General features: G+C 38.1%; 1 protein-coding gene across 6 annotated transcripts in view; it reads right to left on the minus strand.

The window, feature by feature from the left end:
* Positions 1 to 19,840, minus strand: part of LOC138705738 (zinc finger protein 665-like) — a 634,676-nt gene extending 614,836 nt beyond the window's left edge. For 2 of the 6 annotated variants that reach the window (XM_069834314.1, XM_069834311.1), the window contains exons 1-5: positions 19,747 to 19,840; positions 17,854 to 17,942; positions 16,418 to 16,507; positions 8,078 to 8,215; positions 4,183 to 4,262 (exon numbers count right to left, since the gene is read on the minus strand). In XM_069834314.1, coding sequence (XP_069690415.1) covers positions 4,183 to 4,262; positions 8,078 to 8,215; positions 16,418 to 16,507; positions 17,854 to 17,937 — 392 coding nt within the window. In that variant the 5' untranslated portion in view covers positions 17,938 to 17,942; positions 19,747 to 19,840. The other 4 variants (XM_069834312.1, XM_069834313.1, XM_069834317.1 and 1 more) reach the window with 4 other exon arrangements.
* Positions 19,841 to 20,162: the final 322 nt, after the last annotated feature.

The following is a 20,162-nucleotide window of genomic DNA, read 5'->3' on the forward strand; positions in this document are numbered from 1 at the left end:
AAATTGCTACGATGACGTGGTGCACGTTGTGCATGCAATGGTGGTCAGCGGTGAGAAATAGTGATGAGAAAAACGAGAGAATGAAAAGGGCTGGATGGTGATAATTGATAAAAGTGCAGAAAGGAATGCACTAGAGCCACCATTGCACCCCGCAGTCACCAACTTGAGGGAATCCACTTCGACCGGTTACATATCGATATTATAACAGTAGTCTACATCTGACTCATTTGGGTAATGAGGGATGGCTACTACATCTGCGTTCGTCCCAATGTTTCATTTTTGTTTAGAATATAGATCTATGATATGTCTGCACAGGTCTGTAGCTGTGACGAGACAATGGTGAGAGGTCATGTGACATACACATTTGTATCCGCAAATTTGGATCCCTCATGCCTGTAGTAAGGAGTGGTGTCACAATTCAGCGGGCTCTCACAAGTTACATTCTTTCATGCTTCAACTACTAATAACATAAGATACGTCTCTGGCTCAAAGTCTTGTAAAATAAAGTGGGCGTGGCAAGGTTACGAACTGCTGTTTATCAGATTGCACTTTGTAAGTGTTGTGATTGCAGCATGTAAAGAAATCGTTAGTCAAGAGTGTACATTGTTTAGAGAATTAGTTACTACAGCAATGTACATTTACCAGAAGTTACTAGGCTATACAGTCCACTAGGATAATTTATTTAGGAAATTTCTGTTCCGACCATGCTAAACAATATATCTTTGGAGAATTATTTGACAATTATTCTTTTATTTTTATTTTATTGGGTTATTTTACGATGCTGTATCAACATCTAGGCTATTTAGCATCTGAATGAAATGGAGGTGATAATGCCGGTCAAATGAGTCCAGGGTCCAGCACCGAAAGTTACCCAGCATTTGCTCGTATTGGGTTCAGGGAAAACCCCGGAAAAAACCTCAACCAGGTAACTTGCCCCGACCGGGATTCGAACCCAGGCCACCTGGTTTCGCGGCCAGACGCGCTGACTGTTACTCCACAGGTGTGGACACAATTATTGCTAATAAAAATTATTTCACATAACACAAACAATTTCAAATATTACTACAATGTGAATGACACAACCTATTCGTGAATAAATGCGCAGTAGGCTTTATTCTGATGCCTTTTCAAAATGTTTATACATTGATGAATTTTTAAAATAAAACTAAAATGATACAAACCTCTTTTGTTTTTATATGCACAGGTAAATAACCGGGTTTGTCCTTATTCGTGAAAATTGTCAATCTTGCGAAATTTTTGCGAAGTTCTCTAGAAATAATTCTTTCAATGTCAGTGTTACTGGAAACTATCCTCATAATGGACTCTACATGAGAATCAGTATAATTTCGTTGAGATTCATTTGTGAAAAAGCTGATAGCACATATAGTTACAAATATTCACATTATTTCTGCTGGAAACTTACGAGCGAGATGGAATTTGAACAAATAAATAATAGCCACATTAAAACTGTTAATAAGGTTTTAACACAGCATAAAAATTTGCAATTAGATTTTGAATATGTCAATAAAGTTTTGGACTACATGCAGTTTCAAATGTTTTCCTTGTAATCGTTAATAATTTTCATCCTATCATCTTCCGTGAAGTACTTGTATTCATGGGAATTTCGTACATCTTAATGTCGCTGTACAATAAATGTCCTAGAGAATATTAAAATGCTTTACACATTGTGCCTTTCCATCGTGATTGGGGCATAAAAGCTTTAATAACCAATCTTCATGCCAAGATTGAATGGTGGCTACTGCTGATTCTAGAACTAGTAGTGCGATTTGAGTGCCAATTAATACTGTTCATAAATACGCTGACATCCCTAATGTAACTTAAACCTATATGAACAAAAATGGATTCACTTCCAATAATAAATGAATAAATATAAAAGAGAGTTAATTAATTCTTCCCATCACTCCAACAATATTTGAAAAGAAAATAATCAAAGAAACATAACATAAAAATATAAAAAAACTACAGGGTCTCATTATCACTTGCCATTGTGTTGTTCCTGGTAGGTACAGTAAAGCAAGGAATCCTATGTTTCATACAACCAGTGTACTTATGCACTGCTCTTTCGATTAAAGAAAGGAAGAGTATAGGTGTAGCTGTTAAAGAAGGGACTTAAAAAAGATGTTTTCAAGGAGTTACATAATAAAGTGTGTTATCTAGTGAGCTGCGTTTGACACTGAAGCTATTAGTAATATTTTGTAAACAAGGATGTTTATCTTTCAGCTCCTACACAGACTTCTAGGTGTTGTTCGTAATTTGTTCGCTGAGAAAGTTACAAAGAATAAGGTCTGGTAAAGGAAGTATACCAATTATATGGTGAGACAGTCATGTACAGTAGAGAACCTGAAATTTTCAACTGGTGATTTGCGTAGTTGATTTGGAACTTCTCCTAAACTTTCTTATAAATTAAATCTTCCCATTTATTTTTGACTGTGCCTTTAATTTTCGACTTATACCTCAATTTTATTGTCGACTGTACATTTCACTATATATAGTGTCATTCTGGTGGTCACATAACCGCAATTTTTGCTGAGGTACACAGCATTGAGATTTTCCAGATACAAATTTTGAGAGACCTGATATGGCTAACTGAAGTAATAACACTTTTTTCCATAATACCTGTGGTTTCCTTATGGTGTAACACTACATGAGTAGTTTAATATCAAAGACGGACATCTGTCGTCTCCATATTTTTGATCTAGAGGCACTTTTTTGTTTCACAGTGTTTTTTGTAGTATTTTAAAAGAATTTATTTTTATAAATGTAGTGTTAGAGTTTGTATATAGTTTCACTATAACTGAAAAAAGCATGAAAAAATATATAAGAATCCACATTATATAAATTTCATCTGAAGGTCAGATGTCCGCCTTTGATATTAAGCTACTCATACATAGTTTTCTTGTGAAGAAGTTTATACCTGTTTTAATATTTGGCAACCATATGATATTCAACTGGCTTTTGTACTGCAAATTGTGTGTTCATTTTTTTATTAAAGAGCATAAGTTGCCTGGAGAAATACCTTCATTTAAAGACACGATTAGGAACATTCAACAGGAAATACAGGTAATAAAAGAGAATAGGATTAGAAATCCACTGACTTTTCAAAGACATAGGAATAATTATTCCGTCATAAGTTAGCTACTCATCTGACAAATATTTTCTCTACAGAGTACCATGCTTTGAGCAAATAAATTTCTTCTAGCAGTAATAGCCAACACTTAAAATGTTAGCTTCAAAGAGAAACAAATTTAAATACTTCATTTTGGTGCGATTGTCATTTGAATTTGATATTTAGCAAAATGCTCATATAGTGACCAACACCAGTTTCAAAGAGGTGTAAGTTACATGGGCTACATTTTCTTGTACATTAATAAGAGGTCCTTTTCTGGTAAACATTTCTGCAGTTTCACTGATAGAGTGTAGGGGGATCCGATGAAGGGCAAATCATTTTCCAACATTAAGCAGTGTAGACATACGAGTAATTCTGTGCCCTTACGTTTTGTCTGAGCTATGGGCCAAGACACACCCTGAATACCAGCTTTACAAAATCAACTACAATTTAGTAAACATATTTTTTCGCAATTAATATAATTTCGCAGCTGTCTTCATTGTGTGGATTTCTCCATGAAAGTTTCTTGGTCATTGTCCAGTCTGACAATAAATGCAAAACAGTTCACAAATTCCACCTGCTGTAGCAAATGAATCATATAATGAGATAAAAATATTCAAATTTTAAAGTTAAAATGTGGAGCAATTACATTAATCTGATCCACTTCTATGGTTTGGACACTGCAAGTGGAAAATGAGTGTAAACTGTTTACAAAGAAATTAATATACTTACAAATTGCTTCCATACGTGGGCTTACATTCACATTGACGGACGCGTGGGTGGATGGTAGGTGGAATGTTGGACAGATAGACAGACAGACAAAACAAGACAGAAGACAGACTGACATACAAATAGACAACCACATAAACAGACAGACAGACAGACAGACAGACAGACAGACAGACAGACAGACAGACATGGCAATTAAGAATATTAAGTCATTCATTTGAACAAAAATCATGTTAACATTAATTACACATTTCTATCCTTCAATGCTATAATTAAAATAAAGCAGTGAAACCAACAACAAATAAATGATCACACAATGCACTCACCCCTCAGTAGAGACTTCATCCTCTTCTGTCGCTCCTTCCAGCTTGACCTCCTCCTCCAGGTGGTCAAACTCACGTGCCTCCTGCAAAACATTTTGTGAAACGAAGCTACAGCACAGCAGTAGTTGGAGAAGCAGTGCAGACAGTAGATTATCCTGACCTCCTTCCAGAAGGACGGAATGCTGGGCTTAAGAATAGTTCAGGAACATCTGGGTTAAGGAGTCAGGCGCAGCTTACAGCAGTACAATTTTGGAAATATTCAACATTTTTTCCCTTCATTACTGTATCTTGTACAGTAATGAAAATTAGTAAGTGTGAAACACTGTCTTTCTGCCATGTGGAAAAAATATTTTGCGGTTTAAAAACAATTATTTAGTCCCGTCCCCCCCCCCCCCCAAAATTCAGTACACTGTGCAGTGATGAAGCGTTTCCCACATAACTCAAAAACTATCCAACATTCTGTGATGAAATTTTTTGTGTGTATTTATGCAGGTCACATCTACAATATGATGCAAAATCACTTCTCTATCTTTGATAGATTGTCTGATAAAAAATAAATTCATTTTAAAAAATGGTCAAATATCAGCATTTTCTTCTAACACAAAACAGAAAACATATTATTTATTAAGGAATGTACTTGAAAGAGTACGATATTGTAAACATTAGCTTCAGCAATAAAATAAAAGAGAGAACATGAAAATGTTAACAAGTGTATGAGTTATGAGGGAAACGCTTGTTCGCTGGAAAGTAAAAATATTTTTTTCATATAACAGAATAATGTGTTTTATACATATCAATTTTCATTATTGTACAAGATACAATAATGAAGACAAAATATGCTGAATATTTCCAAAAATTTTACTGCTGTAAGCTGTACCTAATGCTTTGACAAAAAAAAAATTAATTTAGTTTTTTTACCATTCTCGGTAGTTTAACATGTGTAAAAATATAATATGATTTTATATCTTCTAATTGTCAGCTTTTAGCCCTATACTGTAGCAATTCCCCTTTGAGAGACGTTCTCCCAACATTGAAACATTTAACATTGCAAGATATGGAGAATGTGACACCATTTTTCTCCACTTCCTTATTCTTGTGACAGTGGTGCACTTTTCTCAGAAAGCATTGTGCCCAGATGGCTGAACTCAATATACAACATCAATGTGATGGGATTTTACACGGTATGTTAAAAAAGTTAAGATTATTTCTATTTTCAGCAAAAATAATAAATAAATTATAGTAATTCTTAATGCAAAAAATTTTATGAATTTGTTTTTTGGTTTCCCAACTGCTCAGTGGCTGTATACATAAAGGTATACATATTACACATTCCCTATTTTTCTACATTTGTATCTTTCATAACTTCTGAGAAAAATGTACTCAAAATTGAGAAACTTAACATTGTTAGATATGGAAGTACAGTCTCCCATTAATCCAGTAAAAAGTTCGAACACTGTCTGTGAAAAATGCAAATTAATTTTTAAAATTGAAATACATAAAAATATGGCATTTTGTAAGAAACATCCTGTTTTAAATAAACAATAAATCAATTGGAAGAATAAATAAGAATGACACTCGAATCATATTCATAGGTGAGTAGGATTCACGAAGAGAACTGATCAAACTGTTACCAGTGCTGGATTTAGGCCTAGGAAACCTAGGGCAGCAATTTCCAGAGAGGGCGGCATTTTCTCTTTCTCTTACTCTTCCTTTTTCATTTTCATTTTACAGTGAAATTTGTTTTAAAACACTTGTTGGTAAATCTTTTCTGCAGCTTGTTCTTGAACAACCTGTGGAAGTCGGATAATGTTTTGGTATAGCATTGTCGCTGTTGTATCGAGAGTAAAAGGAAAGTGTGCAGCTGCATAATTATATTTTAATGCCAGTATCACGTTATTATACCATGAAACTACTTTAATACTACTGCTTGTATAAACAAGAATGCATTATTGAAAATCAAGTTGGATGTGCGTTTTCTATTTATCGCTATGAATAGTAACCACAACTCTCAGTTACATTTCCAATATACTCTATAGTCTACAATACTATTTAATCTCTTCCAGCACGTGCACTACATAATCCTGTATGAAAGTTTTATTCCGCAAATAGTTGGAGTTTGCTGTTAAATTTACTTTATACTTCTAATCCAAGTGAGAAGTACTCGTAATAATTACATACCATTAACAAAACCAATGCTTAAAAATAAACCACAGCCTAACATTCACAAATCAATTTCGTTTCAACAATGAATAAATTTGAATATTTTTCTTTGCATTCATGATATCATAAATGCTTTCTCTTTGAAGAAAGTGCGAATGAAATCTTTATAATTCACAAGTATGATCCATGTATTTTGATTCCAGTAATTTCTTTTCTACATTGTAACATTTCATTTAAGGGGACAATCAACTTAAAAATTGGAGAAAAAGTGTCATAGAAATGAAAAATTAAATTTCTACACTAATTTACGTGACAGAACTAAATCAGTACGCAGAATTCTTCCTCTCTTCATTGAGAAGTCACAGTCAAATGCACAAAGCCAAAAAATAAAAAATAATTAAAAGTGATATTTCAATTAATGAGTGATTAAAAATTGAAATATTTTTTTATTTGAAAAGTATTGGATCTAATGAGCTGAGATTTTGCATGTTACTTTCCACGTGTACATTAAACTTTTTCTCCAAATTTGAAAAAGATTGGTCAAATAGGAAAAAAGTTCCAAAATATAGTTGAGTGTCCCCTTAAAACTAATAATAGTTGCTCATAAACTGTTTATGGGAGTTGGGGGAGGGTGGAAAATTTTAGCACTGGCTTGGGGCACTATACCTAAATCCAGCCCTAATTGTTAGGGTAAAACTGAATAATGGAAAATATTTGTTAGGAAAGTTTGGGACTATTTCAGATATTTCTGGATTTGTGGCAGGCATACAACTAAGCTAAACAAATTAAAGTTTGTAGAACTGTAAGATAATTTGAAAATCCAGAGAAAGTAATTCAGGACAGGTAAGGAACGGAAGAAACTATCTATCGCGTGAATATTCAGGTCGACTCTCGCACCTACCGCTTATGACCCCTTAAATGTTTACTTTTCCAGAGTCTGGTTTGATATTATTTCAGTCTCTTGCTTTATTTCAGGGATTTGGACTCGATAACATGATTAAATGTCCTCCCCATGAAATAGTCAGTATGAGGTTGCTACTGCAGAGTGGAGGAGGATGGCAACAGAATTGTGAAGATGTCTTTGTGAATTGTGGCGTTCATTGGTATTTACCAGCAATCTGTCCCAAGAAATAGACAGCAATCAAAGGAAGTTGAAAAGACAAATTACAAGAAATCTAATTAACAGTATTTCCTACACCAGGCACAAAATAACTGGCACCTACCGCCAGAGTGATTAAAGACGTCACCCGAATAAGGCCGTACAGAGCAAAATGTAGCTCTGATTTAAACTAATTTCAATGTTTGTCAGCTGTCGGGTTCATCACAGTTGTGTCGAAAAAGATTTCCTTCGCTGTTAAATTATACTTTTCGGATCCAACTATGATGAACCTGGCAGCTGACAAACATTGAAATTAGTTTATATCAGAACTACATTTTGCTCTATACTCCCTTATTCGGGTGACGTCTTCAATTCAGACTGACCCTACTCTATACTTGGCTGACCATTACACCTGAGTGAACACTGGGAAAAATTATCAATGGTGGCTAAAAGTTTGAAAATAGATATGATTTAGTGAACGCTCAGCATCGCAGTCTCTACTAGAAAAATTGGGTGGAAAAAATGCACGAAAGAGAGCAGGATAAAGAAATGGGCAGCATGAGAGCAACACTCGTAATCCTTGGTCAGTAAATAACAAGTGAGAGCTACCGACCAACGCACTTCATAAACTGTACTCACCTCAACTTGACTTTTCACTTCGGGAAAGCCAACTGCCACAGGAGTTTCATCAAATGTCATCTCTGATTTCAATTCATAGCTGTGGTCCATACATTCCATCTTTATTTCAGTCATGTGTAGATCTGATACATTTTCTTCCTGCAGCACACAATCCACAATAATAAAATTATGTAATGTATCTTATGTAGTTGTGACTATTTTCATGTCTCTTCAATGGCGTAACTTAAATCCCCGCAGACCCCGTGTTACGGGGGGGGGGGGGGGGGGGCCTCGAGGCCAGGAAGGGTCGAAAACGTTCAGTGAGTACTGGCATATATTTGGAACTGAGTTCGAATTGCAGCTCAAGGCCCACGTTATGTATTTTCCGTAATGCATAGCCACTCTTTTTGCTCTTTGGCATGTGGGGATTAAGAAGGGTATGTCAGCAACTATGGCTACTTGCGCCCTTACCTCAAATTTTTCACAAAACATAAAACACAATCAATACAATAACCAGAATGCTAAAGAGAACTAAAAACGTTGTCACAGTAAAAACGAGGTACAGAAATGCAGAATCAACAAGGTGATTCTTAAAATTCTTAAAGGTGAGCAGTTCTCAGGCCCTAAGTATTATTAAAAACAAACCAGTAAAATAATAAAACAAAGGTCACTAGAGATCAATTGTGTAGCACATTTCAAAACAATAACATTTTATAAAACAGGCTCTTCAGATGTAAAAGGTCAGAAATGTCAGATATGTACAATAAAAATATAAAACAAATACAACCTCCGGTTGTAATGAAAAAGGGTCAATAAAAACTAAATCACCCTGTCAAGTCCTGTATTCGATAAAAATCTCAGAAATGCATTTGCACAATTAAAATCATTAGCAAGAGCGTCACGTACAGTCGGCCGAATTGCATACTGTCGACGGTCGCGCTCATATTCCCTGCAATGCAATAAAATATGCTCGACAGTAATTGCTACACGGCATATCTGTCACTCGCCCACCAAAGCCGCACGCAGCTTCACGGGACTTCTGATTGATTACACTGCGACACCCATTAGTCAACAGTAACATGTCGGAGTGATATATCTGCCCTGGCGAGCAGAGTCGGTCACCGGGGCATGCAAATCGTCCCGAGCCCTCATTGGGGCGCTACATGAGTGTACTTGACCTCTGGTCCGGGCTCGGCACCTAAACTTGCATATAGGGGCAGTATGAAGGGTCCACTATTGCTTCGTTGCTGGGCGCCCTGTCGGGCCGCACAATTCGGAAGTCGCGCTCGAAACCGTGGGACAGATCATGGAGATAGGGAATATCCCCGCTGGTGAGACGGGAGTTATAAGCCTAAGAAACTTAACCTAAGAATGAATATAAATATCTAGAAGAGGAAGAAGTATGTATCCTCACCAGGCATTCGTAACGAATCCCGTCATATAGGAGGACGTGGCAAAGAACTAACAGCGGGGATGGAAAGGTGAAAATGGCTGTGATGAAGTGGTGAACATTCTGCATGCAATGGTGACTGGGGAAGAGAAATAAAGTGACAAAAAAGAAGAGAGAACGAAAAGGGCTGGGTGGTTATAAGTCGATTAATGTTCGAAAAGAAAAGCACGAGAGCCACCACTGCATCCCCCGGGTCACCAACTTTGTGGAACCCACCTCGACCAGGGCATATGAAAATCTGTGGTAATGACTGCCGTCACTGGACCCGAGGATGCGCATACGATGATCCAACTGGCAGAACCGCATCATACACCCCCATCGATTGCCTCAGTAGACTCGCTCACAACTGTACTGCAGTGACGCCAGCATTGAAAATGTGACAGACTGATTTTTATGGATGGAGACATTGTTTCTTGTGGTGGGTGTAGCCATAGTCGCAGTATATAAGCAGTAAACACACATTGAAATAAAGAAGTTTTGTATAGCAACACGTCTACTTGTTACCAGATTTTATTCATAATTTTTTTCGTGTTTTGTGGCAATGAAATCTTTTAAAAGTAATTACGAACATTTGACTGGTGCAGAAAAATGAAAAAGGAAGAAACTTCAAAAGTATGTTTCGAATTTAATTAAAATAGACTCAGTATATCGACCAAGTAGTCAAACACAAACTATCTGTGGTGGAACGAATCCCAGTGTTCTAGTACCATGACTCAAGAAAGACTTAGTGCTCTCAGTGTATTAAGTATTGAATGTGAAAAGGCCCAAAAGTCTTGGTCTACATGATCTGGCTGAGTCATTTGCTTCTCAAAATGCCAGATGAGAAAATAGATGTTCAACTAAGCTTCACATTAAATTTATTTTAGGAAGGCCTATTACTGTATAATTATTATTACTTTAGCAAAATAGAAGTTATATCTAGGGAGCAGATTCCTATGTAATTAAATATTATTTTTGCGTGTGATAAAAGACAATTAACAAAGTTAAAAATTCCGAACATGAAGTTTGAAGTTTAAAACCCGAATTTTATTTCACATAAAAACACATATTTTCACAAAAAAATTATGTAAATACATATTTTCAGGAAATGCATTATAAACACATAATTCTTGGAGTTTTTGTCTTACCTAAATAATTTTTTTACAAGAACTTTTAAACATTTTAAAACTAAATCGATTATGTAACTCAGAAGTACGTTATCTTTTTAAGAATTCTGGGTTACTTTGTGTTTCTATGCGCCGTGTGTTGTATCTGTGATCCATTTTTGTAATATAAGGAGCATTCAAAAAGAAACAAGCCGGAGGCCTAGGAACAGAAACCAGTACCTGTATGTCAGAAGTATTGGTCCTGGCTGTTGAGGCACTTGTCCCTCTGCGACACAAGGCGGTGAATGGCTGTCTCGTAAAATTCCCAGGGCTGCGTTGTAAACCAGTTCCGCTGGTATTGCTTGACGTCGTCGTCCGAGGTGAATCGTTTGCCCGTCAGAGCCTTTTTTAGGGGACCAAGAATGGCGTAATAGCAGGGAGAGAGGTCTGGACTGTATGGAGGGTGACCGAGAATCTCCCACTTGAATTTCTGCAATAGTGCCTTGATTGTGTTGGCCGTATGAGGCCTTGCATTGTCGTCTGCCCCTCACAGCCTATTTTAGGGGACCAAAAATGGCGTAATCGCAGGGAGAGAGGTCTGGACTGTATGGAGGATAACCGAGAACCTCCCACTTGAATTTCTGCAATAGTGCCGTGATTGTGTTGGCTGTATGAGGCCTTCTATTCTCTTTTGCTATTAGAGCCTTTCTTAGGGGACCAAAAATGGCGTAATCGCAGGGAGAGAGGTCTGGACTGTATGGAGGGTGACCGAGAACCTCCCACTTGAATTTCTGCAATAGTGCTTGATTGTGTTGGCCGTATGAGGCCTTGCATTGTCGTTTGCCGATCACAGCCTTTTTAGGGGACCAAAAATAGCGTAATCGGAGGGAGAGTGGTCTGGACTGTACGGAGGATGACCGAGAACCTCCCACTTGATTTTCTGCAATAGTGCCTTGATTGTGTTGGCTGTATGAGGCCTTGTATTGTCTTTTGCCATTAGAGACTTTTTTTATGGGAACAAAAATGGCGTAATCTCAGGGAGAGAGGCCTAGACTGTATGGAGGGTGACCGAGAACCTCCCACTTGAATTTCTGCATGATAGCTGTGATTCTGTTGGCCGTATTAAGCCTTGCATTGTCGTGGAGCAGAATGACCCCTCGGGTGATCTTGTCTGGTCGTTTTGATTTCATCGCTTGGTGAAGAGTGGGCAAGGTTTGCGAGAAACGCTGGGCATTCACTTTTGTCACGTGCTGCAGGAATTCTTGTTGTCATCACTTCGAACCAGAATCGAAACGACAAAGTCTGCAATGGAAGCATCCAGGGTCACCACCACCAAAAAAATCCGAGGCCAACCACACAAGTGCAGAAAAGGTTATGCTGATGTTCTTCTTTGACCAAGACGGCCCTCCTCTGATAGACTTCCTGCAGCACAAGACAACAGTGAATGCCCAGCATTACTCGCAAACCTTGACCACACTTCGCCAAGCGATCAAATCGAAACAACCAGGCAAACTCACCTGTGGAGTCATTCTGCTCCACGACAATGCAAGGCCTCATACGGCCAACACAATCACGGCACTCTTGCAGAAATTCAAGTGGGAGGTTCTCGGTCACCCTTCATACAGTCCAAACCTCTCTCTCTCTGTGATTACGCCATTTTTGGTCCCCTAAAAAAAGACTGTGAGGGGCAAAAACGACAATGCAAGGTCTCATACGGCCAACAAAATCAAGGCACTATTGCAGAAATTCAAGTGGGAGGTTCTCGGTCATCCTCCATACAGTCCAGACCTCTCTCCCTGCGATTACGCCATTTTTGGTCCCCTAAAATAGGCTGTGAGGGGCAGACGACAATGCAAGGCCTCATACGGCCAACACAATCACGGCACTATTGCAGAAATTCAAGTGGGAGGTTCTCGGTCACCCTCCATACAGTCCACACCTCTCTCTCTGCGATTACGCCATTTTTGGTCCCCTAAAAAAGGCTCTGTCAAAAGACAATGCAAGGCCTCATATGCCCAACACAATCAAGGCAGTATTGCAGAAATTCAAGTGGGACATTCTCGGTCACTCTCCATACAGTCCAGACCTCTCTCCCTGCTATTACGCCATTCTTGGTCCCTAAAAAAGGTTCTGACGGGCAAACGATTCACCTCGGACGACGACGTCAAGCAATACCACTGGAATTGGTTTACAACGCAGCCCTGGGAATTTTACGAGACAGCCATTCACCGCCTTGTGTCGCAGTGGGACAAGTGCCTCAACAGCCAGGACCAATACTTCTGACATACAGGTACTGGTTTCTGTTCCTAGGCCTCCGGCTCGTTTCTTTTTGAATGCTCCTCATAGTATCACCTCAAGTTCTGAGAACTGCTAGGCAGCATATCAGTGTTATTATTAGAGAATAAATTAACATGGACAAGGAGGAGAGATCTTGCAACACAAAATTAGGAATGTTTATTGTTGCTGAAGATGATTTCATTCCATGCTTTGTTTGTGAAACACAACAGATAAGAGCTCGGGTATGAACATTATTCAATTTAAACAAACCTCTCACCTCTCGCTCATGTCCATCAAGTAAGGCAATACATCTTATTGTGATTCCCTGTTATTGGCTTCGTCAATAGATGTCCTTCAAGATATATTGAAAGATGGTTGTTTAAAAAACGATTTGGCTTTCCTATTAGCAAATCTAAGCTTTTTGTGTGACACCATAAAAAAAACTCGAAACATCTAAAAACCTGTTGTCTGAAACAGAGAGGTGCGTGCCATGGGAATTAAACTAGCCTCGCTACCAGATTCAGAAGTACAAGAACTAAGGGACAATTTCCAGAATGTGTTTGGGAAAAACAGTGGATACAAAAAAAATGTGTAAAGTTCCTCAAGTATTGGAGGGTGTGCCTGTAGGTGAAATAGACGGTGTATGTGTTTGTGACATTCCTCTCTTTAAATATGCACGTCAGACGTCCTGTGATGTGGAAAGATCGTTTTCACCGTATAAATCATTGTTCAGAGATAATCGGCATGCATTCATGATGGAGAATTTGGAGATGATCTTTGTTGTTCACTGAAATTCTCGGCCAGGTACTAGCACTCAAGTGTGGTTGGTCAGTACCTAGTAACTTTTTTTTCCAAGCTCAGCAAGATATTTTTGTCATATTTAAAAAAATATACTTTTTTTTTTTTATTTTAACACACAAAAATCCGCTCCCTAGTTAAATTTAAATTTTTTCAGTTCTGTTCAATTAATTTTGTTTAAAAATGGAGTATTTTTCTATCCTAATTAGTTTTATTCAAATTAGATTTAAAAAATAAAATTATGAAAATATGACAAAAATAGCAGTCAGGAAAGGGGCCCAGATTATTATCTTTGCTGGGGCGCCCAGCTATAAAAATTTACGCCACTGTGTCTCTTCATATTGCGAGAGTCACTCCAAAAGTAATGCACAAGATTTATTTAAAAATTACACTTCTACCATACAGCTTTGCTATTTTCACAGTATGTAGATACATCCTTTGAAAACAAAATGTCACTTTTCCACATGATCCCCATCCCTATTCATTGCCTTGAGCCACCTTGGAAAGAGGCCTGTATACTTGCAAGGTTAAAGTCTGGACAAATACGTCTCAGCCACTCTTTAGCAACATGCAAGAGTGAGTCGTCATCTTCAAACCTCATCCCTTCAATTTATCAAAGAGCTGGTAATCGCATGGTGTTGGATCAGGACTGCAAGGCGGAAGTTTTAGTGTTGTCTATCCAAAGTTTCTGATCTGGTCTGTGGTCTTGTGGCTGACATGTGGTCGTGCATTGTCATACAATAGCAGAACATCCTGCTTCTCCCAATGTGGTCGAACACGACTTAGTTGAGCTTGAAGTTTCTTGAGAGTTGCCACATACGCGTCAGAATTAATGGTGGGTTCATGTGGCATCATGTCCACAAGCAAGAATCCTTCTGAATCGAAAAACACAGTAGCCATAACTTTCTGCCAAAGGCGCAGTTCTGAATTTCTTTTTTATAGTGAATTTGCATGATGTCACTACACTCTTTGTCTCCAGTTCAAAATGGTGGAGCCACGTTTCATCTCCTGTCACAATTCTTGCAAGAAAGTCATCTCCTCCATTCTCATACTTGTCCAAAAGTTTGTTGCACATTGTTCTATGGCTTTCTTTGTGGGCATCTGTCAGCATCCTCGGAACCCACTTGGCATTAACCTTTTTTAACACTAACTGTTTCAATATTCTGCACATACTTGCTTCTCCTATTCCAACTTGGAGTGACCATTCTTTCACTGTTACGCGTTTGTCAACCACAGCCATGTTGTCAGCGCGCTGCACATTGTCAGGACTTCGTGCAATGCAGGATCTGCCGCTGCGAGGAGTATCCCGAATACTGATGTGCGTTCTTTCACCAGATAATCTGCTTGCCCACCAACTAACTGTGCTGCGATCGACAGCTACATCTCCATACAAATTTTTCAACCTCTTGTGAATGTTTCCCACTGTCCCGTTCTCACAGCACAGGAACTCGATAACAGCACATTGCTTCTGAAGAATGTCAAGTACAGCAGACATCTTGAATAAGTACTATCATGGCGCCACTCACGGCAACGACTTAAATTTGAATACAAGCGGGAAGACTGTACCTATGACCTCCATAAATGCCAAAGGTGTAGAATAAAAAATACTTACTTACTTACTTACAAATGGCTTTTAAGGAACCCGAAGGTTCATTGCCGCCCTCACATAAGCCCGCCATCAGTCCCTATGCTGTGCAAGATTAATCCAGTCCCTATCATCATATCCCACCTCCCTCAAATCCATTTTAATATTATCCTCCCATCTACGTCTCGGCCTCCCTAAAGGTCTTTTTCCCTCCAGTCTTCCGACTAACAATCTATATGCATTCCTGGATTCGCCCATACATGCTACATGCCCTGCCCATCGCAAACGTCTGGATTTAATGTTCCTAATTATGTCAGGTGAAGAATACAATGCGTGCAGTTCTGCGTTGTGTAACTTTCTCCATTCTCCTGTAACTTCATCCCTCTTAGCCCCAAATATTTTCCTAAGCGCCTTATTCTCAAACACCCTTAACCTATGTTAAAAAAATAAAATAAAAAAATGTTGTGCATTACTTTTGGAGTGACCCACGTATTATCAAATCCTAACATCTGCGAATTCACCTATACACACTACAGAATGACTAGTGAAATAATTTGTATGAAAAGCCTCGTTCACAATGGTTTTATTGTTCGCAATCCTGTGCATTGGTTTACTGAAGAAGTTGGACGGGGAAATACGAATAATTCTTCCGTCCCATGTAACAGTCAGTGTGAGGATGGAAAAGGAACTATGGAGTAGTCTTTGTGATCCGTGGTTTTAATGTGTATTTACAAACAACTGGATCCAAGAAATAGTCATCAAATGTGGAGTTTCGCTCACAAATTATTTTAAAAATCAAATAAAAACAAAAAAAAACAATTAAGTGTATTTCTTAAGCCAGGTGCAAACCACCAGTTAGGCCACTTACCATAGGATTAACTGAGAGCGACCCCCATTCCATACTCGACTGTCAATTAAATTAAAAGCAAACATGGCAAAAAGTATCAGCGGGAATCAAATTGTCAAAATGTATATGATTTAGTTAATGTTGAGCATCGTAGTTTCTGTGATAAAATTGGGGTGGGAAAGATTCAGGAGTGATATACTGTAGGATGAACAAATGTACAGCATGAGAGCAACTATCGTATCCCCTGGTCATCTGAATCTAGTAGTCATATCAGCCAATACATAACTACTGGCCAACTCATTTCATAAACTGCACTCACCTCAACTTCAGCAAATGTCATCTCTGATATGAGATCGTCCTTACATTCCGTCTTTATTTCAGTCACGTGCTGATCTAATACATTTCCTTCCTGCAACACAAAACATAATAATTATGAAATATATTATATGCAGCTGTTCACGGAAAGCAGTGACTAGTTTTAATTCTCTCCACTCTATTATTATATCCCGAATGCACATGAACACACTCCAGAGTCAGTAGTGACATATAAGTTGTATGAAAAACCTCGTAACGCAGCATGTAAGCGCACATGATACTACTTTCTTCAAATATATGTTTACTGGTACTTCTTTTTAAATTTCCACATACAAATATATTTCACTTCAGAACAACTTAATTTATTACAAAAAATGTCTGTGGGGAAATGTCTTAAAATGAGTTATTTTTGTTAGGTGTTCCTTCTGAGAGTAATCAGAGACAGAATATAGTAGAGTTGTATTGATTCCAGCAGCGGATAACTGCGAACTCTAACATCTCTCCTTGTATTACTACAGCAAGACAAGTTCGGATGGATGCTATTTAATCTATGGCCAAGGTAGGAAATAAATGAGTGCCATGTTTTAAGGAGCAGCATCTCCTGGTTGGTGAAACTAAACAAACAACCTATTCTGTCAGTTCAACAGTTGAATTTCTGAGGTTTGTTAGCCGATTAGTCTTCGTCAGGAAGATATGTTGTCATGAAACAAAGCACAAGCATTCTGATGGATATGAGCAGCAAAATCCGGTTCTGTGGACCAGCTGTAACAGCTACAATAGCATGAGCAGCACAAGCAACTGCTGACTTGACCTTTGTTAGTGTAGGCCTACTTAAGTCTGCTAATTGTAAATTTAAACATGAATAGTTATTTGTTCACGTAGGCTTCCGCGGCTGGTGTACATGGTGTGTGGATAAGCTTCAGGACTTCTACCGCGTTGTCTTGGTGTTATTGGCTGATGTTTTGACCGCTGTGTTGTGGCCATCTTCGGAGCAGTTGTTGGATAAGGAAATAGTCTGCCAGTATATATATATATATATATATATATAGTAGTCTCAAGGTCACTCTTTCGGACCTTATGAGGGCCAGTATTTAATATGAATACTCCCCTTCATACAGACCTCAACCGGATTGGACCACGTAGGACCAATCAGATGCCAGAAGGAGAATCTACTACCAATCACAGCAAGTACTCCCCCCCATCGAGACTACTATATATATATATATATATAAGTACTGGCAGACTATTTCCTTAACCAACAACTGCTCTGAAGATGGCCACAACACAGCAGTCAAAACGTCAGCCAAAAACACGAAGACAACGCGGTAGAAGCCCTGAAGCTTATCCACACACCATGAATAGTTATTGATTGTGTTACAGTTTACAGTGTTACGCATTTCGAACATAGAAAAGATCACATAATAATCACTTTCAATTTACCTGTGATAAGAGCTTCTTCTCTTCTGTATCACTTGGTGGTATAGGCAATGGGTTGATGTCAGGTTCCATCTTTATCACATCCATCTCAACTGAAAGAGGAATTTATAGAGATTGACAATCATATGCAGGATGTAAGACATTAGAAGTGTCTTAAAGTTTCCTAAATACTCCGAACTTCTTCTGACGTGGGGTGAAATTTATTTCTATGCCACGGGACTCGGTAGGTCTTGCACTTGTCCTGTAACGTCTCCACGATGGTCCTGTATTGTGAGAGATGTCATCCCTTACATCTCGTTGGCTTGTTGAGTCGGTTAAGGCGGAGATAAAACAAGACAAAGAAAGAAGTTGTGTACGAAGACCTGCCGAAGGATAGCGAGACTCCCTCGAATCATTAAGAAATGGACAAAGGGCTAAAGTAACGAAGAAGTTCATTACGCGTCATCATCATTAATTATCAAATCAGGCTTGGCATTGGAATCAGATAAACAAGGCAGAGGGAGTCGGATGTTAACACCGAAAGAGTAAGTCTAAGGCGACATTTATTATTACTAAAAACTTTAAACAATTATATAGAAGAACACACTAACTAAACTAAATTGTTATAACAAAAACTAAACTAAACTAAAGAGCTAGTAATATATTACAGAACGCGAAAGATCACCAGATCAAATGTTTTCAACAGGCAGGCAGGCAGGCAGGCAAGACTAAGGACCTGACCACCTGACAACCATAAACTGACTGACAAACTCTCGCTACTGAAGCGTGTGGTGGGTGGGGAGCAATTTTCACCCCTAACTTCACCAAGTCCTAGGGTCGGATTTACCAGTCACTAACAGTAGGATACTTAAATATTACTTAAATATTATGACTATTTGGAAGACTTAAATTCCACAAATGAATGGAGACCCAAAATAGCGGATAAGACAGTGTGCGCCAGGATACAAACTATCGGAATAAAGGTGGAACTACGTTTAAAATTCGCTGTGACATTATTGTTTATGCTGAAACCTAATACGAGGTATGAGAAATAGTGAAATATCGGTACCGATAGAGATGTAATTTCGTAATCGGTCCAGAATGCTAAAATATCCACGACTAAAGCCTAAGTTTACTATCTATTCAAAACTAAAGCTGGACAGGGTAGAGTATGCACCGGCCACTGAACGAACATTGCACAGTTTCATCACTGCCATTGTGCGCTAGAAACCAATTTTGAACACTTTCACCACAGCCGCAGCAAATTTAAATTCTTATTGTACTATATATATATATATATATATATATATATATATATATATATATATATATATACATATATGGAATTATCACTACATTAACACATACACTCAACGAACTAAATGTAATTATTATTACAAATCACCATATTTTCTTCCAGGATGACTATTCACGTCAAATAAATGGCTCCCGACACGAGAAGTATGGATGGCAATACATAAATAAAAGCATATTATACTAAATGTAAGGTATGATACTACAGGTGTATAGTATTATGCAATAGGTTAGGTTAGATTATGTGACATTAGGTTACGTTTGATTAGGTGTGTAGTATCATATGAGAAGTTAGGTTAGATTTCATTACTACGTTGGCGACACTGAAACGTACTCCAGTTTCTGCTTCAAATTACGTCATATTAATGAAATATGGCCGTATTCTTCATTAACGCAGGACAATTTTCGTATATAAGTTACGTATTTACATCGTGTTGGGTGGGCTTACAGCTCTCCCAGTGATCACAATTTCTACTAATCAATACTATAAATCCATGGCATCTTAGCAAGTTCCTATAGTGCTTAGAACATAATTAGTCTTCACACTAAAGTCTATGTTTACTTAGAATAGTTATATCTTAAATGTAAACAATTCCAACCTACGTCTTCAACTACACTTCCACTAAACGAAACTCCTAAGCTGACAACCAGTCTACGGCGAACATCAAAAGGGCCGTGAAAGAGGGGGCTATGACCAAGCCCCTACAGTCTCGGCTGCGCGAAACGAGGAAACCGGGGCAAATTGAACGCTGCGCTTGCCGCCATGATGTTGGAGAGCAGACGCATAATAGCAGAACGTAAATCACGCAGTTTAACGCTGTGATGATATAAAATTGACAGGTTATGGCCATTTTCGACGTTTAACGTAAAATTAGGACGAAATAAACATATTCAAAGTTTCGTTGATATGCGTTAGAACATTAAAGAAAAGAAAATACGTACGCAGCAATTTGTAGAAAACATACTCATACATCCATTAATAGGCCTACAAAATACACATTATAGATTGTATAATTTTA

This window comes from Periplaneta americana, chromosome 9 (genome assembly GCF_040183065.1).
Source record: "Periplaneta americana isolate PAMFEO1 chromosome 9, P.americana_PAMFEO1_priV1, whole genome shotgun sequence".
Taxonomy (NCBI): domain Eukaryota; kingdom Metazoa; phylum Arthropoda; class Insecta; order Blattodea; family Blattidae; genus Periplaneta; species Periplaneta americana.